Consider the following 25,189-nt stretch of genomic DNA (forward strand, 5'->3'; position numbering starts at 1 on the left):
TGACTTTCAAAATAAAAAACATGGTTTATTTTGTGTGTGCTTGATCTTGTGTCTTCTGAACTATGTAACTCCTGTCTCCCAGATATCTTCTTTCCAAATATACCAAGTGTTGGCATGTCAGAATCATTGTAATTACACATGAAGAGCAGTAAGTTTGGGGTATGTTTTTTTAGGTGGAAATCTACATTTTACCATTACATTTAAGAGCATACCACCCTGCATCCCACTGCTGGCTTAGCTCTGAAGCTAAGCTGGGTTGGTCCTGGTCAATCCCTGGATGGGATAACAGATACTGCTGGAAGTGGTGTTGGAGGGCCAGTAGGAGGCACTCTTTCCTCTGGTCTAAAATAAAATATCCCTATGCCTCAGGGCAGTAATTGGGGACATTGCCCTTTCTAGGGTGCTGTCTTTCAGATGGGATGTTAAACGGGTGTCCTGACTCTCTGTGGTCAGAGTAGGGGCGTTAACCCTGGTGTCCTGACTCTCTGTGGTCAGAGTAGGGGTGTCCTGACTCTCTGTGGTCAGAATAGGGGTGTTAACCCCGGTGTCCTGACTCTCTGTGGTCACAGTAGGGGTGTTAACCCTGGTGTCCTGACTCTCTGTGGTCAGAGTAGGGGTGTCCTGACTCTCTGTGGTCAGAGTAGGGGTGTCCTGACTCTCTGTGGTCAGAGTAGGGGTGTCCTGACTCTCTGTGGTCAGAGTAGGGGTGTCCTGACTCTCTGTGGTCAGAGTAGGGGTGTTAACCCTGGTGTCCTGACTCTCTGTGGTCAGAGTAGGGGTGTCCTGACTCTGTGGTCAGAGTAGGGGTGTTAACCCTGGTGTCCTGACTCTCTGTGGTCAGAGTAGGGGTGTCCTGACTCTCTGTGGTCAGAGTAGGGGTGTCCTGACTCTCTGTGGTCATAGTAGGGGTGTTAACCCTGGTGTCCTGGCTCTCTGTGGTCAGAGTAGAGGTGTCCTGACTCTCTGTCATCAGAGTAGGGGTGTTAACCCTGGTCTCCTGACTCTCTGTGGTCAGAGTAGGGGTGTCCTGACTCTCTGTGGTCAGAGTAGGGGTGTTAACCCTGGTGTCCTGACTCTCTGTGGTCAGAGTAGAGGTGTCCTGACTCTCTGTCGTCAGAGTAGGGGTGTTAACCCTGGTGTCCTGACTCTCTGTGGTCAGAGTAGGGGTGTCCTGACTCTTTGTGGTCAGAGTAGGGGTGTTAACCCTGGTGTCCTGACTATCTGTGGTCAGAGTAGGGGTGTCCTGACTCTTTGTGGTCAGAGTAGGGGTGTTAACCCTGGTGTCCTGACTCTCTGTGGTCACAGTAGGGGTGTCCTGACTCTCTGTGGACAGAGTAGGGGTGTTAACCCTGGTGTCCTGACTCTCTGTGGTCAGAGTAGAGGTGTCCTGACTCTCTTTGGTCAGAGTAGGGGTGTTAACCCTGGTGTCCTGACTCTCTGTGGTCAGAGTAGAGGTGTCCTGACTCTCTTTGGTCAGAGTAGGGGTGTTAACCCTGGTGTCCTGACTCTCTGGGGTCAGAGTAGGGGTGTTAACCCCGTTTCCTGGCTAAATTTCCAATCTGGCCCTCAAACCATCACGGTCACCTAATAATCCCCAGTTTACAATTGACTCATTCATCCCCCCTCCTCTCCCCGGTAACTATTCCCCAGGTCATTTATGTAAATGAGAATGTGTTCTCAGTCAAATTACCTGGTAAAATAAGGTAAATAATAGGTTGGTTTTTAAAGCTAAACGTTTGGCAAGTAGCAACAAACAGCACAGGGATGAAGATGTGTTGAGGCCAGCTGTAGTGTCTCTGTGTTGTAGTGTCTCTGTGTTGTAGTGTCTCTGTGTTGTAGTGTCTCTGTGTTGAGACCAGCTGTAGTGTCTCTGTGTTGAGGCCAGCTGTAGTGTCTCTGTGCTGTAGTGTCTCTGTGTTGAGACCAGCTGTAGTGTCTCTGTGTTGTAGTGTCTCTGTGTTGAGACCAGCTGTAGTGTCTCTGTGCTGTAGTGTCTCTGTGTTGAGACCAGCTGTAGTGTCTCTGTGTTGAGGCCAGCTGTAGTGTCTCTGTGTTGAGGCCAGCTGTAGTGTCTCTGTGTTGAGACCAGCTGTAGTGTCTCTGTGTTGAGGCCAGCTGTAGTGTCTCTGTGCTGTAGTGTCTCTGTGTTGAGACCAGCTGTAGTGTCTCTGTGTTGAGGCCAGCTGTAGTGTCTCTGTGTTGAGGCCAGCTGTAGTGTCTCTGTGTTGTAGTGTCTCTGTGTTGTAGTGTCTCTGTGCTGTAGTGTCTCTGTGTTGAGGCCAGCTGTAGTGTCTCTGTGTTGTAGTGTCTCTGTGTTGTAGTGTCTCTGTGTTGAGGCCAGCTGTAGTGTCTCTGTGTTGAGGCCAGCTGTAGTGTCTCTGTGTTGAGAACAGCTGTAGTGTCTCTGTGTTGAGACCAGCTGTAGTGTCTCTGTGTTGAGGCCAGCTGTAGTGTCTCTGTGTTGAGGCCAGCTGTAGTGTCTCTGTGTTGAGACCAGCTGTAGTGTCTCTGTGTTGAGGCCAGCTGTAGTGTCTCTGTGTTGAGGCCAGCTGTAGTGTCTGTATCTTATCTGAAGAATGGAGGTTAATTTCAGTAAACAGAAATGTATTTTCTTATTCTCTCTGAAAACAATGTTGAATTTGAATTCAGTTCCTGAATTGATTGAAACAGATTGACTGCTGTAGACAGGCTGTGTTGATGCTGTATGTACAGTGCCTTGCGAAAGTATTCGGCCCCCTTGAACTTTGCGACCTTTTGCCACATTTCAGGCTTCAAACATAAAGATATAAAACTGTATTTTTTTGTGAAGAATCAACAACAAGTGGGACACAATCATGAAGTGGAACGACATTTATTGGATATTTCAAACTTTTTTAACAAATCAAAAACTGAAAAAATGGGCGTGCAAAATTATTCAGCCCCTTTACTTTCAGTGCAGCAAACTCTCTCCAGAAGTTCAGTGAGGATCTCTGAATGATCCAATGTTGACCTAAATGACTAATGATGATAAATACAATCCACCTGTGTGTAATCAAGTCTCCGTATAAATGCACCTGCACTGTGATAGTCTCAGAGGTCCGTTAAAAGCACAGAGAGCATCATGAAGAACAAGGAACACACCAGGCAGGTCCGAGATACTGTTGTGAAGAAGTTTAAAGCCGGATTTGGATACAAAAATATTTCCCAAGCTTTAAACATCCCAAGGAGCACTGTGCAAGCGATAATATTGAAATGGAAGGAGTATCAGACCACTGCAAATCTACCAAGACCTGGCCGTCCCTCTAAACTTTCAGCTCATACAAGGAGAAGACTGATCAGAGATGCAGCCAAGAGGCCCATGATCACTCTGGATGAACTGCAGAGATCTACAGCTGAGGTGGGAGACTCTGTCCATAGGACAACAATCAGTCGTATATTGCACAAATCTGGCCTTTATGGAAGAGTGGCAAGAAGAAAGCCATTTCTTAAAGATATCCACAAAAAGTGTTGTTTAAAGTTTGCCACAAGCCACCTGGGAGACACACCAAACATGTGGAAGAAGGTGCTCTGGTCAGATAAAACCAAAATTGAACTTTTTGGCAACAATGCAAAACGTTATGTTTGGCGTAAAAGCAACACAGCTGAACACACCATCCCCACTGTCAAACATGGTGGTGGCAGCATCATGGTTTGGGCCTGCTTTTCACCAGCAGGGACAGGGAAGATGGTTAAAATTGATGGGAAGATGGATGGAGCCAAATACAGGACCATTCTGGAAGAAAACCTGATGGAGTCTGCAAAAGACCTGAGACTGGGACGGAGATTTGTCTTCCAACAAGACAATGATCCAAAACATAAAGCAAAATCTACAATGGAATGGTACAAAAATAAACATATCCAGGTGTTAGAATGGCCAAGTCAAAGTCCAGACCTGAATCCAATCGAGAATCTGTGGAAAGAACTGAAAACTGCTGTTCACAAATGCTCTCCATCCAACCTCACTGAGCTCGAGCTGTTTTGCAAGGAGGAATGGGAAAAATGTTCAGTCTCTCGATGTGCAAAACTGATAGAGACATACCCTAAGCGACTTACAGCTGTAATCGTAGCAAAAGGTGGCGCTACAAAGTATTAACTTAAGGGGGCTGAATAATTTTGCACGCCCAATTTTTCAGTTTTTGATTTGTTAAAAAAGTTTGAAATATTCAATAAATGTTGTTCCACTTCATGATTGTGTCCCACTTGTTGTTGATTCTTCACAAAAAAATACAGTTTTATATCTTTATGTTTGAAGCCTGAAATGTGGCAAAAGGTCGCAAAGTTCAAGGGGGCCGAATACTTTCGCAAGGCACTGTATTTACTAAAACCACCAAAGCAGAACTGTAGTGAGGTCGTCGTAACACAAAACCAAAGTTTCCCCCCCTCCCCACCACCACCACCCCACCCCGTCTCCCCCCCACCACCACCACCACCCCACCCCGTCTCCCCCCCACCACCACCACCCCACCCCGTCTCCCCCCCACCACCCCCCCCCACCCCGTCTCCCCCCCACCACCCCCCCCCCCACCCTGTCTCCCCCCCACCACCCCACCCCGTCTCCCCCCCACCACCACCCCCCCACCCCGTCTCCCCCCCACCACACCACCACCCCCCACCCCGTCTCCCCCCCACCACCACCACCCCACCCCGCCCCCCCCCCCCCACCACCACCCCGCCCCGTCTCCCCCCCACCACCACCCCCCACCCCGTCTCCCCCCCACCACCACCCCCTCACCCCGTCTCCCCCCCACCACCACACCACCACCCTCGTCTCCCCCCCTACCCACCACCACCCCCCCACCCCGTCTCCCCCCCACCACCACCACCCCACCCCGTCTCCCCCCCACCACCACCACCCACCCCGTCTCCCCCCCCACCACCACCCCCCCACCCCGTCTCCCCCCCACCACACCACCACCCTCGTCTCCACCCCCCCACCCCGTCTCCCCCCCACCACCATATCACCACCCTCGTAGTATAGCTAACAGGCTAGGTGTTTGTAGATGGACTGGGTCGTAATGTGTGCTACTTGTGTCCGTGTGCTGCCTTGTGTCCGTGTGTGTGCTGCCTGGGTCGTGTGTGTGCTGTCTGGGTTGTGTGTGTGCTGCCTGGGTTGTGTGTGTGCTGTCTGGGTCGTGTGTGTGCTGCCTGGGTCGTGTGTGTGCTGTCTGGGTCGTGTGTGTGCTGCCTGGGTCGTGTGTGTGCTGCCTGGGTCGTGTGTGTGCTGCCTGGGTCGTGTGTGTGCAACAGAAGGCTGCTCTGGTGTAACAGGTGCAGAGTGTAATAGTGAACGGACTCTTTGTTTCTGAGATTCACCCTCCATGTGTGGTAGGAAGGGACAGACAGCAGCACACACTTTACAGCTCAGACCAGGGTGGGTGGGTGGTGGGTGGTGGATGGTGGTTGGTGGTTGGTGGTTGGTGGTGGTTGGTGGGTGGTGGGTGGTTGGTGGGTGGTGGGTGGTGGGTGGTGGGTGGTGGGTGGTTGGTGGGTGGGGGGTGGGTGGGTGGGTGTTGGTGGGTGGTAGGTGGTGGGTGGTGGGTGGTGGGTGGTGGTGGGTGGTAGGTGGTAGGTGGGTGGTGGGTGGTGGGTGGTAGGTGGTGGGTGGGTGGTGGGTGGTTGGTGGTGGGTGGGGGGTGGGTGGGTGGTGGTTGGTGGTAGGTGGTGGGTGGTGGGTGGTGGGTGGTGGTGGGTGGTGGTGGTGGGTGGGTGGTGGTGGTTGGTGGGTGGTGGTGGATGGGTTGTTGGGTGGGTGAGTGGAGAAAGAGAGAATTAGAGAGAGCATACTTAAATTCACACAGGACACTGGATAAGACAGGAGAAGTACTCCAGATATAACAAACTGACACTAGCCCACCGACACATAAACTACTGCAGCGTAAATACTGGAGGCTGAGACAGGAGGGGGTCGGTGATACCCCCGGACAGGACCAAACAGGCAGGATATAACCCCACCCACTTTGTTTACAAGCCAGTCCTTCAGTAGACAGACAGACAGACAGACAGACAGACAGACAGACAGACAGAGCGGTGAGTTGAGGAGGCTTACAAGCCAGTCATTCAGCAGACAGACAGGGAGGGCTAGGAGATGATTGGGGGAAGACAGAGGGAGGAGTGGGATGGGCTAGGAATATCAACATAAGGATGCTCAGCACCAATGTATCATACTATATGTATAATGGGCAGGACTGGGGAGGTCTGGGGTTGGCACCAATGTAAATGTATAATGGGCAGGACTGGGGAGGTCTGGGGTTGGCACCAATGTAAATGTATAATGGGCAGGACTGGGGAGGTCTGGGGTTGGCACCAATGTAAATGTATAATGGGCAGGACTGGGGAGGTCTGGGGTTGACACCAATGTATATGTATAATGGGCAGGACTGGGGAGGTCTGGGGTTGGCACCAATGTAAATGTATAATGGGCAGGACTGGGGAGGTCTGGGGTTGGCACCAATGTAAATGTATAATGGGCAGGACTGGGGAGGTCTGGGGTTGGCACCAATGTAAATGTATAATGGGCAGGACTGGGGAGGTCTGGGGTTGGCACCAATGTAAATGTATAATGGGCAGGACTGGGGAGGTCTGGGGTTGGCACCAATGTAAATGTATAATGGGCAGGACTGGGGAGGTCTGGGGTTGACACCAATGTATATGTATAATGGGCAGGACTGGGGAGGTCTGGGGTTGGCACCAATGTAAATGTATAATGGGCAGGACTGGGGAGGTCTGGGGTTGGCACCAATGTAAATGTATAATGGGCAGGACTGGGGAGGTCTGGGGTTGACACCAATGTAAATGTATAATGGGCAGGACTGGGGAGGTCTGGGGTTGGCACCAATGTAAATGTATAATGGGCAGGACTGGGGAGGTCTGGGGTTGACACCAATGTAAATGTATAATGGGCAGGACTGGGGAGGTCTGGGGTTGGCACCAATGTATCATACTATATGTATAATGGGCAGGACTGGGGAGGTCTGGGGTTGGCACCAATGTAAATGTATAATGGGCAGGACTGGGGAGGTCTGGGGTTGGCACCAATGACACATGGCTATGGTTTACAGGGGCCAACACAAATTGTTGTTGTATACTGTACTGTGTTCTGTTGTATTCTGTACTGTGTTGTATACTGTACTGTGTTGTGTTGTATACTGTGTAGTGCACTTCGTTATTTTGTATACTGTCTTGTTTTGTGATATTTTGTGTGTTGTGTTGTGTACTGTGTTCTGTTGTATACTGTACTGTGTTCTGTTGTATACTGTACTGTGTTGTGTTGTATACTGTACTGTGTTGTGTTGTATACTGTATTGTATATTGTGTTGTGTTATGTTCTTTTTTGTGTTGTATTCTTTGTTGTGTTGTGTGTTGTGTACTGTATTGTATACTGTGTGTTGTTGTGTACTATATTGTATACTGTGTTGTGTACTGTGTTGTAAAGTGTGTTGTGTACTATGTTGTGTTGTATTCTGTGTTGTGTTGTATACTGTGTTGTGTTGTGTACTGTGTTATTGTGTCTACTGTGTTGTGTTGCATACTGTGTTGTGTTGTGCACTGTGTTGTGTTGTGTACTATATTGTATACTGTGTTGTGTTGTGTACTATGTTGTGTTGAATTCTGTGTTGTGTTGTATACAGTGTTGTGTTGTGCACTGTGTTGTGCTTTATTCTGTGTTATATAATGTATTGTGTTGTGTACTGTGTTGTGTTGTATACAGTGTTGTTCTGTAAACTGTGTGGTGTTGTATTGTATTCTGTGTGGTGTTGTAATCTGTGTTGTACTTTATGTTGTGTTATGCTGTCCTGTCTCCTCTCCCCAGACCCTGCTGGCTAAGGCCCTGTATGACAACATAGCCGAGTGCAGTGATGAGCTGGGCTTCAGGAAGGGAGACGTGGTTACAGTGCTGCAACAGGAAGTAGAAGGGAGCTGTGGTTGGTGGATGTGCTTTCTTTCTGGACGACAGGGCCTGGCCCCAGCCAATCGCCTGCAGCTCTTACCACTGGCCCCACCCCAGACCCCGGCTCAGACCCAGGTATGACTGGGTTTAATATTTTCCTGGTAATTTACAAATGTTCCAGCTGAAAAATGAATCACTATTCTCCCGAGTAGCCCGGTATTTCCAGCCAAAACAGGAAGTGTCATACAAAAGCATTATAAAGCATGTAAATAGGCCTGGATTAGTGAACGTCTGGATTAGTGAACGTCTGGATTAGATTACAGAATTATTGAAAATTCAAGCCTGATGCAACCTGAGTCTGATGAGCCAAAATTTAAAAACATGTCATGAGCAATACTCATGAAGATTAATAATGAGCAGTGGTACTATCCATAGCAGTGATACTATCCAGGGTAGTGATACTATCAAGAACAGTGATACTATCCAGAGTAGTGATACTAGCAGTGATACTATCCAGAGTAGTGATACTAGCAGTGATACTATCCAGAGTAGTGATACTAGCAGTGATACTATCCAGAGTAGTGATACTACCCAGAGTAGTGATACTATCCAGAGTAGTGATACTAATAGTGATACTATTCAGAGTAGTGATACTATCCAGTGTAGTGATACTATCAGAGCAGTGATACTATCCAGAGTAGTGATACTATCCAGAGTAGTGATACTATCCAGAGTAGTGATACTATCCAGAGTAGTGATACTTTCCAGAGTAGTGATACTAGCAGTGATACTATTAGGGCAGTGATATTATCAGAGTAGTCATACTATCCAGAGTAGTGATACTATCAGAGCAGTGATACTATCCAGAGCATTGATACTAGCAGTGATACTATTAGGGCAGTAATACTATCAGAGTTGTGATACTATCCAGAGTAGTGATACTATCCGAGCAGTGATCCTATCCAGAGCAGTGATACTATCAGAGCAGTGATACTAGTAGTGATACTATCAGAGTTGTGATACTACCCAGAGTAGTGATACTAGCAGTGACACTATCTAGAGCAGTGATACTATCCAGAGCAGTGATACTATCCAGAGTAGTGATACTATCCAGAGTAGTGATACTAATAGTGATACTATTCAGAGTAGTGATACTATCCAGTGTAGTGATACTATCAGAGCAGTGATACTATCCAGAGTAGTGATACTATCCAGAGTAGTGATACTAGTAGAGATACTATCCAGAGCAGTGATACTATCAGAGCAGTGATACTATCCAGAGCAGTGATACTATCCAGAGTAGTGATACTATCCAGAGCAGTGATACTATCCAGAGTAGTGAAACTATCCAGAGTAGTGATACTATCCAGAGCAGTGATACTATCAGAGCAGTGATACTATCCAGAGCAGTGATACTATCCAGAGCAGTGATACTATCCAGAGTAGTGAAACTATCCAGAGTAGTGATACTATCCAGAGCAGTGATACTATCCAGAGCAGTGATACTATCCAGAGTAGTGATACTAGTAGTGATACTAGCAGTGATACTAGCAGTGATAGTATCCAGAGCAGTGATACTATCCAGAGCAGTTATACTAGCAGTGATACTATCCAGAGCAGTGATACTATTCAGAGCAGTGATACTATCCAGAGTAGTGATACTATCTGGAGTAGTGATACTATCCAGAGTAAAGATACAATCCAGAGCAGTGATACTATCCAGAGTAGTGATACAATCCAGAGCAGTGATACTATCCAGAGTAGTGATACTTTCCAGAGTAGTGATACTAGCAGTGATACTATTAGGGCAGTGATATTATCAGAGTAGTCATACTATCCAGAGTAGTGATACTATCCGAGCAGTGATCCTATCCAGAGCAGTGATACTATCAGAGCAGTGATACTAGTAGTGATACTATCAGAGTTGTGATACTATCCAGAGTAGTGATACTAGCAGTGACACTATCTAGAGCAGTGATACTATCCAGAGCAGTGATACTATCCAGAGTAGTGATACTATCCAGAGTAGTGATACTAATAGTGATACTATTCAGAGTAGTGATACTATCCAGTGTAGTGATACTATCAGAGCAGTGATACTATCCAGAGTAGTGATAATATCCAGAGTAGTGATACTAGTAGAGATACTATCCAGAGCAGTGATACTATCAGAGCAGTGATACTATCCAGAGCAGTGATACTATCCAGAGTAGTGATACTATCCAGAGCAGTGATACTATCCAGAGTAGTGATACTAGCAGTGATACTATCCAGAGGAGTGATACTATCCAGAGTAGTGATACTATCCAGAGCAGTGATACTATCCAGAGGAGTGATACTATCCAGAGTAGTGATACTAGTAGTGATACTAGCAGTGATACTAGCAGTGATACTATCCAGAGCAGTGATACTATCCAGAGTAGTGAAACTATCCAGAGTAGTGATACTATCCAGAGCAGTGATACTATCCAGAGCAGTGATACTATCCAGAGTAGTGATACTAGTAGTGATACTAGCAGTGATACTAGCAGTGATAGTATCCAGAGCAGTGATACTATCCAGAGCAGTTATACTAGCAGTGATACTATCCAGAGCAGTGATACTATTCAGAGCAGTGATACTATCCAGAGTAGTGATACTATCTGGAGTAGTGATACTATCCAGAGTAAAGATACAATCCAGAGCAGTGATACTATCCAGAGTAGTGATACAATCCAGAGCAGTGATACTATCCAGAGTAGTGATACTTTCCAGAGTAGTGATACTATCAGAGCAGTGATACTATCCAGAGCATTGATACTAGCAGTGATACTATTAGGGCAGTAACACTATCAGAGTTGTGATACTATCCAGAGTAGTGATACTATCCGAGCAGTGATCCTATCCAGAGCAGTGATACTAGCAGAGCAGTGATAGAATCCAGAGTAGTGATACTAGCAGTGACACTATCTAGAGCAGTGATACTATCCAGAGCAGTGATACTAGCAGTGATACTATCCAGAGTAGTGATACTATCCAGAGCAGTGATACTATCTAGAGCAGTGATACTATCCAGAGTAGTGATACTAGCAGTGATACTATCTAGAGCAGTGATACTATCCAGAGCAGTGATACTATCCAGAGCAGTGATACTAGCAGTGATATTATTCAGAGTAGTGATACTATCCAGAGTAGTGATACTATCCAGAGTAGTGATACTATCCAGAGCAGTGATACTATCCAGAGTAGTGATACTATCCAGAGCAGTGATACTATCCAGAGTAGTGATACTATCCAGAGTAGTGATACTATCCAGAGTAGTGATACTACCCAGAGTAGTGATACTATCCAGAGTAGTGATACTATCCAGAGTAGTGATACTATCCATAGTAGTGATACTATCCAGAGTAGTGATACTATCCAGAGCAGTGATACTATCCAGAGCAGTGATACTATCCAGAGTAGTGATACTATCCAGAGTAGTGATACTATCCAGAGTAGTGATACTACCCAGAGTAGTGATACTATCCAGAGTAGTGATACTATCCAGAGTAGTGGTACTATCCAGAGTAGTGATACTATCCAGTGTAGTGATACTATCCAGAGCAGTGATACTATCCATAGTAGTGATACTATCCAGAGTAGTGATACTATCCAGAGTAGTGATACTACCCAGAGTAGTGATACTATCCAGAGTAGTGATACTATCCAGAGTAGTGATACTATCCAGAGTAGTGATACTAGCAGTGATACTATCCAGAGTAGTGATACTACCCAGAGTAGTGATACTATCCAGAGTAGTGATACTATCCATAGTAGTGATACTATCCAGAGCAGTGATACTATCCAGAGCAGTGATACTATCCAGAGCAGTGATACTATCCAGAGTAGTGATACTATCCAAAGCAGTGATACTATCCAGAGCATTGATACTATCAGAGCAGTGATACTATCAAGAGCAGTGATACTATCCAGAGTAGTAATACTATCAGAGCAGTGATACTATTAGAGCAGTGATACTATCCAGAGTAGTGATACTAATAGTGATACTATTCAGAGTAGTGATACTATCCAGTGTAGTGATACTATCAGAGCAGTGATACTATCCAGAGTAGTGATACTATCCAGAGTAGTGATACTAGTAGAGATACTATCCAGAGCAGTGATACTATCAGAGCAGTGATACTATCCAGAGCAGTGATACTATCCAGAGTAGTGATACTATCCAGAGCAGTGATACTATCCAGAGTAGTGATACTAACAGTGATACTATCCAGAGGAGTGATACTATCCAGAGTAGTGATACTATCCAGAGCAGTGATACTATCCAGAGGAGTGATACTATCCAGAGTAGTGATACTAGTAGTGATACTAGCAGTGATACTAGCAGTGATACTATCCAGAGCAGTGATACTATCCAGAGTAGTGAAACTATCCAGAGTAGTGATACTATCCAGAGCAGTGATACTATCCAGAGCAGTGATACTATCCAGAGTAGTGATACTAGTAGTGATACTAGCAGTGATACTAGCAGTGATAGTATCCAGAGCAGTGATACTATCCAGAGCAGTTATACTAGCAGTGATACTATCCAGAGCAGTGATACTATTCAGAGCAGTGATACTATCCAGAGTAGTGATACTATCTGGAGTAGTGATACTATCCAGAGTAAAGATACAATCCAGAGCAGTGATACTATCCAGAGTAGTGATACAATCCAGAGCAGTGATACTATCCAGAGTAGTGATACTATCCAGAGTAGTGATACTATCCAGAGTAGTGATACTTTCCAGAGTAGTGATACTATCAGAGCAGTGATACTATCCAGAGCATTGATACTAGCAGTGATACTATTAGGGCAGTAACACTATCAGAGTTGTGATACTATCCAGAGTAGTGATACTATCCGAGCAGTGATCCTATCCAGAGCAGTGATACTAGCAGAGCAGTGATAGAATCCAGAGTAGTGATACTAGCAGTGACACTATCTAGAGCAGTGATACTATCCAGAGCAGTGATACTAGCAGTGATACTATCCAGAGTAGTGATACTATCCAGAGCAGTGATACTATCTAGAGCAGTGATACTATCCAGAGTAGTGATACTAGCAGTGATACTATCTAGAGCAGTGATACTATCCAGAGCAGTGACACTATCCAGAGCAGTGATACTAGCAGTGATATTATTCAGAGTAGTGATACTATCCAGAGCAGTGATACTATCCAGAGTAGTGATACTATCCAGAGTAGTGATACTATCCAGAGCAGTGATACTATCCAGAGTAGTGATACTATCCAGAGCAGTGATACTATCCAGAGTAGTGATACTATCCAGAGTAGTGATACTATCCAGAGTAGTGATACTATCCAGAGCAGTGATACTATCCAGAGTAGTGATACTATCCAGAGTAGTGATACTATCCAGAGTAGTGAAACTATCCAGAGTAGTGATACTAGCAGTGATACTATCCAGAGTAGTGATACTACCCAGAGTAGTGATACTATCCAGAGTAGTGATACTATCCATAGTAGTGATACTATCCAGAGCAGTGATACTATCCAGAGTAGTGATACTAGCAGTGATACTATCCAGAGGAGTTATACTATCCAGAGCAGTGACACTATCCAGAGCAGTGATACTAGCAGTGATATTATTCAGAGTAGTGATACTATCCAGAGCAGTGATACTATCCAGAGTAGTGATACTATCCAGAGTAGTGATACTATCCAGAGCAGTGATACTATCCAGAGTAGTGATACTATCCAGAGCAGTGATACTATCCAGAGTAGTGATACTATCCAGAGTAGTGATACTATCCAGAGTAGTGATACTATCCAGAGCAGTGATACTATCCAGAGTAGTGATACTATCCAGAGTAGTGATACTATCCAGAGTAGTGATACTATCCAGAGTAGTGATACTAGCAGTGAAACTATCCAGAGTAGTGATACTACCCAGAGTAGTGATACTATCCAGAGTAGTGATACTATCCAGAGTAGTGATACTATCCAGAGTAGTGATACTAGCAGTGATACTATCCAGAGTAGTGATACTACCCAGAGTAGTGATGCTATCCAGAGTAGTGATACTATCCATAGTAGTGATACTATCCAGAGCAGTGATACTATCCAGAGCAGTGATACTATCCAGAGCAGTGATACTATCCAGAGTAGTGATACTATCCAAAGCAGTGATACTATCCAGAGCATTGATACTATCAGAGCAGTGATACTATCAAGAGCAGTGATACTATCCAGAGTAGTAATACTATCAGAGCAGTGATACTATTAGAGCAGTGATACTATCCAGAGTAGTGATACTAATAGTGATACTATTCAGAGTAGTGATACTATCCAGTGTAGTGATACTATCAGAGCAGTGATACTATCCAGAGTAGTGATACTATCCAGAGTAGTGATACTAGTAGAGATACTATCCAGAGCTATCAGAGCAGTGATACTATCAGAGCAGTGATACTATCCAGAGCAGTGATACTATCCAGAGTAGTGATACTATCCAGAGCAGTGATACTATCCAGAGTAGTGAAACTAGCAGTGATACTATCCAGAGGAGTGATACTATCCAGAGTGGTGATACTATCCAGAGCAGTGATACTATCCAGAGGAGTGATACTATCCAGAGTAGTGATACTAGTAGTGATACTAGCAGTGATACTAGCAGTGATACTATCCAGAGCAGTGATACTATCCAGAGTAGTGAAACTATCCAGAGTAGTGATACTATCCAGAGCAGTGATACTATCCAGAGCAGTGATACTATCCAGAGTAGTGATACTAGTAGTGATACTAGCAGTGATACTAGCAGTGATAGTATCCAGAGCAGTGATACTATCCAGAGCAGTTATACTAGCAGTGATACTATCCAGAGCAGTGATACTATTCAGAGCAGTGATACTATCCAGAGTAGTGATACTATCTGGAGTAGTGATACTATCCAGAGTAAAGATACAATCCAGAGCAGTGATACTATCCAGAGTAGTGATACAATCCAGAGCAGTGATACTATCCAGAGTAGTGATACTATCCAGAGTAGTGATACTATCCAGAGTAGTGATACTTTCCAGAGTAGTGATACTATCAGAGCAGTGATACTATCCAGAGCATTGATACTAGCAGTGATACTATTAGGGCAGTAACACTATCAGAGTTGTGATACTATCCAGAGTAGTGATACTATCCGAGCAGTGATCCTATCCAGAGCAGTGATACTAGCAGAGCAGTGATAGAATCCAGAGTAGTGATACTAGCAGTGACACTATCTAGAGCAGTGATACTATCCAGAGCAGTGATACTAGCAGTGATACTATCCAGAGTAGTGATACTATCCAGAGCAGTGATACTATCTAGAGCAGTGATACTATCCAGAGTAGAGATACTAGCAGTGATACTATCTAGAGCAGTGATACTATCCAGAGCAGTGACACTATCCAGAGCAGTGATACTAGCAGTGATATTATTCAGAGTAGTGATACTATCCAGAGCAGTGATACTATCCAGAGTAGTGATACTATCCAGAGTAGTGATACTATCCAGAGCAGTGATACTATCCAGAGTAGTGATACTATCCAGAGCAGTGATACTATCCAGAGTAGTGATACTATCCAGAGTAGTGATACTATCCAGAGTAGTGATACTACCCAGAGTAGTGATACTATCCAGAGTAGTGATACTATCCAGAGTAGTGATACTATCCATAGTAGTGATACTATCCAGAGTAGTGATACTATCCAGAGCAGTGATACTATCCAGAGCAGTGATACTATCCAGAGTAGTGATACTATCCAGAGTAGTGATACTATCCAGAGTAGTGATACTACCCAGAGTAGTGATACTATCCAGAGTAGTGATACTATCCAGAGTAGTGGTACTATCCAGAGTAGTGATACTATCCAGTGTAGTGATACTATCCAGAGCAGTGATACTATCCAGAGCAGTGATACTATCCAGAGTAGTGATACTATCCAAAGCAGTGATACTATCCAGAGCATTGATACTATCAGAGCAGTGATACTATCAAGAGCAGTGATACTACCCAGAGTAGTAATACTATCAGAGCAGTTAGACTATCCAGAGTAGTGATACTATCCAGAGTAGTGATACTATCCAGAGCAGTGATACTATCCAGAGTAGTGATACTATCCAGAGTAGTGATACAATCCAGAGTAGTGATACTATCCAGAGTAGTGATACTAGCAGTGATACTATCCAGAGTAGTGATACTACCCAGAGTAGTGATACTATCCAGAGTAGTGATACTATCCATAGTAGTGATACTATCCAGAGCAGTGATACTATCCAGAGCAGTGATACTATCCAGAGCAGTGATACTATCCAGAGTAGTGATACTATCCAAAGCAGTGATACTATCCAGAGCATTGATACTATCAGAGCAGTGATACTATCAAGAGCAGTGATACTATCCAGAGTAGTAATACTATCAGAGCAGTTATACTATCCAGAGTAGTGATACTATCCAGAGCAGTGATACTATCCAGAGCATTGATACTATTAGAGCAGTGATACTATCAAGAGCAGTGATACTATCCAGAGTAGTGATACTATCCAGAGTAGTGATACTATCCAGAGCATTGATACTATTAGAGCAGTGATACTATCCAGAGTAGTAATACTATCAGAGCAGCTATACTATCCAGAGTAGTTATACTATCCAGAGTAGTGATACTATCCAGAGCAGTGATACTATCCAGAGCAGTGATACTATCAAGAGCAGTGATACTATCCAGAGCAGTGATACTATCCAGAGCATTGATACTATTAGAGCAGTGATACTATCCAGAGTAGTAATACTATCAGAGCAGTGATACTATCCAGAGTTGTGTGCAGGTTTCTTTTTTTTCATGTTATTCAGATGTTACCTGCATACCTCAGGTATTCCAGGGCCTTTTGAATCATGAGCCCTACATTAAAGACATTTAATGAACCCTTGACCAAAACAGACCAAATTATTGTGCCGTTATCCCACACAGTCATACCTGGGTCTGAGCCGAGGTCTGGGGTGGTCTGTTATGGCAGGTACTAATCCAAGATGGCGTAGCAGTTCAGACGTCTTTGTCTTGTCGTGTCCCGTGTATATATATTGTTTTCTTCATATATATTTCGTATATATTTTTTATATTTATAACCTCAATTTCAACATACCCTTCTGCAACCCGCCTCACCCAATGTGGTACTGATCTGCTATGTTCTATACTTTAGAACCAGAAACCCCCAACAGAAGCTAGCCCGCTAACTAGCTACTAGCTAGTAATCAGCTAGCCACTGCTAGTGGTCATCAGCTAACCTTATCCTGGTCAACTCCTGCTAGTCTGCAGAGTGCGATTCAACCCAGAGCATACTGGACTGCTTTTTCTCCACCAAATCTCCACCTCTTCGGATTCCTACCGCAAGCTCTAAACCTCTTCACCTGGATCATCACAGCTAGCTGCTATCTGAGCGGCTACTCCTGGCTAACGTCTCTGTCCCAAAGCAAGCACCAGTTAGCCTGGAACTAGCCTCGAGCTAGGCCCATCACCTGACTAGCTGAAGAGGTCCATCAGCCAATTTCTTGGGCTACAATACCTATTTTGCCAATAGGCCTGGACCCTTTTACTGCCGACACAGATCCCTGCCGATCCATCGCGACTGGTCTGACGCTGTAGCCTTCCGAGGGGGCTACAACAGACTCTTCTGTTGCTACGACCCCCTAAGGCCCATCTGCTTGCCTGCTATCCCCGGCCTGCTAGCACCGGCCCGAATCGCCGTGTCTAAAGCTTGCCTAGCTTCTCACTGGTCCCTATGATCACTCGGCTATGCATGCTTCTCCCTAATGTCAATATGCCTTGTCCATTGCTGTTTTGGTTAGTGATTGTTGTCTTATTTCACTGTAGAGCCTCCAGCCCTGCGCAATATAGAATCAGGAAAAGATATAGCCCTTGGTTCACTCCAGACCTGACTGCAGTTGACCAGCACAAAAACTGGTGGCGAACTGCATTAGCATCGAACAGCCCCCGTGATATGCAACTTTTCAGGGAATTTAGGAACCAATACACACAGGCAGTTTCAAACAGACATTTGAATCCTGTAGCATAAACTCCTAAAAGTTCTGGGACCCTGTAAAGTCCATGGAGTATAAGAGTACCTCCTCCCAGCTGCCCACTGCACTGAGGCTACGAAACACTGTCACCACTGATAAATCCATTGTAATTGAGAATTTCAATAAGCATTTTTCTACGGCTGACCATGCATTCCACCTGGCTAACACTACCCAGAGCAGCCCCGCAACAGCCCCGCACCCCCCACAGCAACATTCCCAAGCATCCCCCATATCTCCTTCACCCAAATTCAGATAGAAGATGTTCTGAAAGAGTTGCAAAATCTGGACCCCTACCAATCAGCTGGGCTAGACAATCTGGACCCTCTCTTTCTAAAATTATCCGCCAAAATGTTTTGCAATCCCTATTACTAGCCTGTTCAACCTCTCTTTCGTATCGTCTGAGATCCCCGAAAAATTGGAAAGCTGCCGCGGTCATCCCCCTCTTCAAAGGGAGTGACACTCTAGACCCAAACTGTTACAGACCGACAGTGGGGAGAACAAGTATTTGATACACTGCCGATTTTGGAGGTTTTCCTACTTACAAAGCATGTAGAGGTCTGTAATTCTTATCATAGGTACACTTCAACTGTGAGAGATGGAATCTAAAACAAAAATCCAGAAAATCACATTGTATGATTTTTAAGTAATTAATTAGCATATTATTGCATGACATAAGTATTTGATCACTTACCAACCAGTGAGAATTCCGGCTCTCACAGATCTGTTGGTTATTCTTTAAGAAGCCCTCCTGTTCTCCACTCATTACCTGTTTTAACTGCACCTGTTTGAACTCATTACCTGTATAAAATACACCTGTCCACACACTCAATCAAACAGACTCCAACCTCTCCACAATGGCAAAGACCAGAGAGCTGTGTAAGGACATCAGGGATAAAATTGTAGACCTGCACAAGGCTGGGATGGGCTACAGGACAATAGGCAAGTAGCTCGGTGAGAAGGCAACAACTGTTGGTGCAATTATTAGAAAATGGAAGAAGTTCAAGATGACGGTCAATCACCCTCGGTCTGGGGCTCCATGCAAGATCTCACCTCGTGGGGCATCAACGATCATGAGGAAGGTGAGGAAACAGCCCAGAACCACACGGCAGGACCTGGTCAATGACCTGAAGAGAGCTGGGACCACAGTCTCAAAGAAAACCATTAGTAACACACTAGGCCATCATGGATTAAAATCCTGCAGCGCACGCAAGGTCCCCTTGCTCAAGCCAGCGCATGTCCAGGCCCGTCTGAAGCTTTCCAATGACCATCTGGATGATCCAGAGGAGGAATGGAAGAAGGTAATGTGGTCTGATGAGACAAAAATAGAGCTTTTTGGTCTAAACTCCACTCGTCGTGTTTTAGAGGAAGAAGAAGGATGAGTACAACCCCAAGAACACCATCCCAACCGTGAAGCATGGAGGTGGAAACATCATTCTTTGGGGATGCTTTTCTGCAAAGGGGACAGGACGACTGCACCGTATTTAGGGGAGGATGGATGGGGCCATGTATCGCGACATCTTGGCCAACAACCTCCTTCCCTCAGTAAGAGCATTGAAGATGGGTCGTGGCTGGGTCTTCCAGCATGACAACGACCCGAAACACACAGCCAGGGCAACTAAGGAGTGGCTCCGTAAGAAGCATCTCAAGGTCCTGGAGTGGCCTAGCCAGTCTCCAGACCTGAACCCAATATAAAACCTTTGGAGGGAGCTGAAAGTCCGTATTGCCCAGCGACAGCCCCAAAACGAGAAGGATCCGGAGAAGGCCTGTATGGAGGAGTGGGCCAAAATCCCTGCTGCATTGTGTGCAAACCTGGTCAAGAACTACAGGAAACGTATGATCTCTGTAATTGCAAACAAAGGTTTCTGTACCAAATGCTTTTCTGATGTATCAAATACTTATGTCATGCAATAAAATGCAAATGAATTACTTAAAAATCATACAATGTGATTTTCGGGATTTTTGTTTTAGATTCCGTCTCTCACAGTTGAAGTGTACCTGTGATAAAAATGACAGACCTCTACATGCTTTGTAAGTAGGAAAATCTTCAAAATCAGAAGTGTATCAAATACTTGTTCTCCCCACTGTATATCTATCCAACCCTGCCTTTCTAAGGTCTTCGAAAGTTAACAAAGAGATTACCGACCATTTTGAATCCCACCGTACCTTCTCCGCTATGCAATCCGGTTTCCGAGCTGGTCATGGGTGCACCTCAGCCATGCTCAAGGTCCTAAACGATATCATAACCACCATCGATAAAAGACAATGCTGTGCAGCCATATTCATCGACTTGGCCAAGGCTTTCGACTCTGTCAGACTCAACAGCCTTGGTTTCTCAAATTATTGCCTCACCTGGTTCACCAACTACTTCTCAGCCAGAGTTCAGTGTGTCATATCGGAGGGCCTGTTGTCCGGACTTCTGGCAGTCTCTATGGGGGTGCCACAGGGTTCAATTCTCCGGCCGACTCTCTTCTCTGTATATTTCAATGATGTCGCTCTTGCTGCTGGTGGTTCTCTGATCCACCTCCACGAAGGCGACACCATTCTGTTTACATCTAGCCCTTCTTTGGACACTGTGTTAGCTAACCTCCAGACGAGCTTCAATGCCATACAACTCTCCTTCTGTGGCCTCCAACTGCTCTTAATTGCAAGTAAAACTAAATGCATGCTCTTCAACCGATTGCTGCCCGCACCTGCCCGCCTGTCCAGCATCACTACTCTGGACGGTTCTGACTTAGAATATCTGGACAACTACAAATACCTAGGTGTCTGGTTAGACTGTAAACTCTCCTTCCAGACTCACATTAAGCATCTCCAATCCAAAATTAAATCTAGAATTGGCTTCCTATTTCACAACAAAGCATCCTTTACTCATGCTGCCAAACATACCCTCGTAAAACTGACTGTCTTACTGATCCTTGACTTCGGCGATGTCATTTACAAAATACCCTCCGACAGTCTACTCAGCAAATTGGATGCAGTCTATCACAGTGCCATCCGTTTTGTCACCAAAGCCCCATATACCACCCACCACTGCGACCTGTATGCCCTCGTTGGCTGGCCCTCGCTTCATATTCTTCGCCACACCCACTAGCTCCAGGTCATCTAAAAGTCATTGCTAGGTAAAGGCCTGCCTTATCTCGGCTCACTGGTCACCATAGCAGCACCAACCGGAGCACGTGCTCCAGCAGGTATATTTCACTGGTCACCCCCAAAGCCAATTCCTCGGTTGGTCGCCTTTCCTTCCAGTTCTCTGCTGCCAATGACTGGAATTAATTGCAAAAATCATTGAAGCTGGAGACTCATATCTCCCTCACTAACTTTAAGCACCAGCTGTCTGAGCAGCTCACAGATCATTGCACCTGTACATAGCTCATCTGTAAATAGCCCATTCAACTACCTCAAAAACATAAAAGCCGAAAGATGTATCTAGCTAAACTCAAAAATAAACATCCCTTTTTCAGGACCCTTTCTTTCAAAGATCATTCGTAAAAATTCAAATAACTTCACAGATCTTCATTGTAGGGTTTAAGGGTTTAAACAACTAATGAACATGCACCTGTGGAACGGTCGTTAAGACACTAACAGCTTACAGACGATAGACAATTAAGGTCACCGTTATCAAAACTTAGTACACTAAAGAGGTCTATCTACTGACTCTGAAAAACACCAAATGAAAGATGCCCAGGGTCCCTGCTCATCTACGTGAACGTGCCTTAGGCATGCTGCAAGGAGGCATGAGGACTGCAGATGTGGCCAGGGTCCCTGCTCATCTGCGAGAACGTGCCTTAGGCATGCTGCAAGGAGGTATGAGGACTGCAGATGTGGCCAGGGTCCCTGCTCATCTGCGAGAACGTGCCTTAGGCATGCTGCAAGGAGGTATGAGGACTGCAGATGTGCCCAGGGCAAAACATTGCAACGTTCATACTGTGAGACGCCTAAGACAGCACTACAGGGAGACAGGACGGACAGCTGATCGTCCTCGCAGTGGCAGACCACGAGTAACACCTGCACAGGATCAGTACATCCGAACATCACACCTGCAGGACAGGTACAGGATGGCAACAACAACTGCCTGAGTTACACCAGAAACGCACAATCCCTCCATCAGTGCTCAGACTGTCCACAATAGGCTGAGAGAGGCTTGTAGGCCTGTTGTAAGGCAGGTCCTCACCAGACATCACCGGCAACAACGTCGCCTATGGGCACAAACCCACCGTTGCTGGACCAGACAGGACTGGCAAAAAAGTGATCTTCACTGACGAGTTGCGGTTTTGTCTCACCAGGGGTGCAGATCAGATTCGCATTTATCATGAAGGAATGAGCGTCAAGGGTTCAGGTCTGGGGCGGTGTGTCACAGCATCATCGGACTGAGCTTGTTGTCATTGCAGGCAATCTCAACACTGCGTTACAGAGAAGACATCCTCCTCCCTCATGTGGTACCCTTCCTGCAGACTCATCCTGACATGACCCTTCAGCAGTTTGCAAGAACTGGCAAACCTGGTGCAGTCCATGAGGAGATGCACTGCAGTACTTAATGCAGCTGGTGGCCACACCAGATACTGACTGTTACTTTGATTTTGACCCCCCCCCCCCCTTTGTTCAGGGTCACATTATTCCATTTCGGTTAGTCACATGTCTGTGGAACTTGTTCAGTTGTTGAATCTTATGTTCACACAAGTATTTTTTGGGGGAGTTTGATGAAAGTAAACGCAGTTGACAGTGAGAAAAAGTTTATTTTTTACCTGAGATTATATGGTCTCTTGGGTAAATAAATTAAACTAGCTCCATTAGGCTAATCTTTTTTAGTGTGAACTTTATTACTTACTATATTGTATTATACTGTATTGTATTATACTGTATTATATTATACTGTATTATATTATACTGTATTGTTTTCTACTGTATGTATTATACTGTATTGTATTATACTGTATTATATTATACTGTATTATATTATACTGTATTGTTTTCTACTGTATGTATTATACTGTATTGTATTATACTGTATTATATTATACTGTATTGTTTAGACTGGAGTTACATCTGAATGGTTATGGGTCTGAATGGCTATGGTTCTGAATGGTTATGGGTCTGAATTAATAACTGCTATAGTCTACCACCATCTGAATGGTTATGGGTCTGAATGGTTTTGGGTCTGAATTAATAACTGCTATAGTCTACCACCATCTGAATGGTTATGGGTCTGAATGGTTATGGGTCTGAATTAATAACTGCTATAGTCTACCACCATCTGAATGGTTATGGGTCTGAATGGTTTTGGGTCTGAATTAATAACTGCTATAGTCTACCACCATCTGAATGGTTATGGGTCTGAATTAATAACTGCTATAGTCTACCACCATCTGAATGGTTATGGGTCTGAATTAATAACTGCTATAGTCTACCACCATCTGAATGGTTATGGGTCTGAATTAATAACTGCTATAGTCTACCACCATCTGAATGGTTATGGGTCTGAATTAATAACTGCTATAGTCTACCACCATCTGAATGGTTATGGGTCTGAATTAATAACTGCTATAGTCTACCACCATCTGAATGGTTATGGGTCTGAATTAATAACTGCTCTAGTCTACCACCATCTGAATGGTTATGGGTCTGAATTAATAACTGCTATAGTCTACCACCATCTGAATGGTTATGGGTCTGAATGGTTATGGGTCTGAATAAATAACTGCTATAGTCTACCACCATCTGAATGGTTATGGGTCTGAATGGTTATGGGTCTGAATTAATAACTGCTATAGTCTACCACCATCTGAATGGTTATGGGTCTGAATTAATAACTGCTCTAGTCTACCACCATCTGAATGGTTATGGGTCTGAATTAATAACTGCTATAGTCTACCACCATCTGAATGGTTATGGGTCTGAATGGTTATGGGTCTGAATTAATAACTGCTATAGTCTACCACCATCTGAATGGTTATGGGTCTGAATGGTTATGGGTCTGAATTAATAACTGCTATAGTCTACCACCATCTGAATGGTTATGGGTCTGAATTAATAACTGCTATAGTCTACCACCATCTGAATGGTTATGGGTCTGAATTAATAACTGCTATAGTCTACCACCATCTGAATGGTTATGGGTCTGAATGGTTATGGGTCTGAATTAATAACTGCTATAGTCTACCACCATCTGAATGGTTATGGGTCTGAATGGTTATGGGTCTGAATTAATAACTGCTATAGTCTACCACCATCTGAATGGTTATGGGTCTGAATTAATAACTGCTCTAGTCTACCACCATCGCTCTTCTTTCAAACTACCCCTGAGTTCTATTGGCTGCTGTGTTTCACATTCAGCAAACAAGAGCTTGCGTCCCTATTTGAAAAGTCTATTGGTATAACAAATGCTAAAAGTATGTTCAGCCAGCGATTGTAGTCCAGCTTTTCCTGCATGGGAGAGGCCAGCGGGGCACAGGTGCTTGGGTATTGGGCAAGAGACAGGGGTTATAAGTTAGAAGCTTATTATCCATAACCCATCATTAATTAGCTAGATTCAAGGATACCTGCTGCTCTCTCTCTCTACTGCACCTGCTGTCTCTGACCTGCTGTTTCATACTCTCTCTCTCTCTCTCTCTCTCTCTCTCTCTCTCTCTCTCTCTCTCTCTCTCTCTCTCTCAATTCAATTCAATTCAATTCAAGGGCTTTATTGGCATGGGAAACATGTGTTAACATTGCCAAAGCAAGTGAGGTAGACAACATACAAAGTGAATATATAAAGTGAAAAACAACAAAAATTAACAGTAAACATTACACATACAGAGGTTTCAAAACAGTAAAGACATTACAAATGTCAAATTATATATATATACAGTGTTTTAACAATGTACAAATGGTTAAAGGACACAGGATAAAATAAATAAGCATAAATATGGGTTGTATTTACAATGGTGTGTGTTCTTCACTGGTTGCCCTTTTCTCGTGGCAACAGGTCACAAATCTTGCTGCTGTGATGGCACACTGTGGAATTTCACCCAGTAGATATGGGAGTTTTTCAAATTTGGATTTGTTTTCGAATTCTTTGTGGATCTGTGTAATCTGAGGGAAATATGTCTCTCTAATATGGTCATACATTGGGCAGGAGGTTAGGAAGTGCAGCTCAGTTTCCACCTCATTTTGTGGGCAGTGAGCACATAGCCTGTCTTCTCTTGAGAGCCATGT

General features: G+C 44.6%; 1 protein-coding gene across 1 annotated transcript in view; it reads left to right on the forward strand.

Annotated features, from left to right (window-relative positions):
- The window catches only part of LOC139414497 (Cas scaffold protein family member 4), a 77,420-nt gene that overhangs the window by 26,254 nt on the left and 25,977 nt on the right, over positions 1–25,189 (forward strand). Inside the window, exon 2 of the mRNA XM_071162408.1 lies at positions 7,829–8,041. Coding sequence (XP_071018509.1) covers positions 7,829–8,041 — 213 coding nt within the window. The remainder of the gene's footprint in view (positions 1–7,828; positions 8,042–25,189) is intronic.

The sequence above is a fragment of the Oncorhynchus clarkii genome, chromosome 7 (genome assembly GCF_045791955.1).
Source record: "Oncorhynchus clarkii lewisi isolate Uvic-CL-2024 chromosome 7, UVic_Ocla_1.0, whole genome shotgun sequence".
In the NCBI taxonomy this organism is placed as follows: Eukaryota; Metazoa; Chordata; class Actinopteri; order Salmoniformes; family Salmonidae; genus Oncorhynchus; species Oncorhynchus clarkii.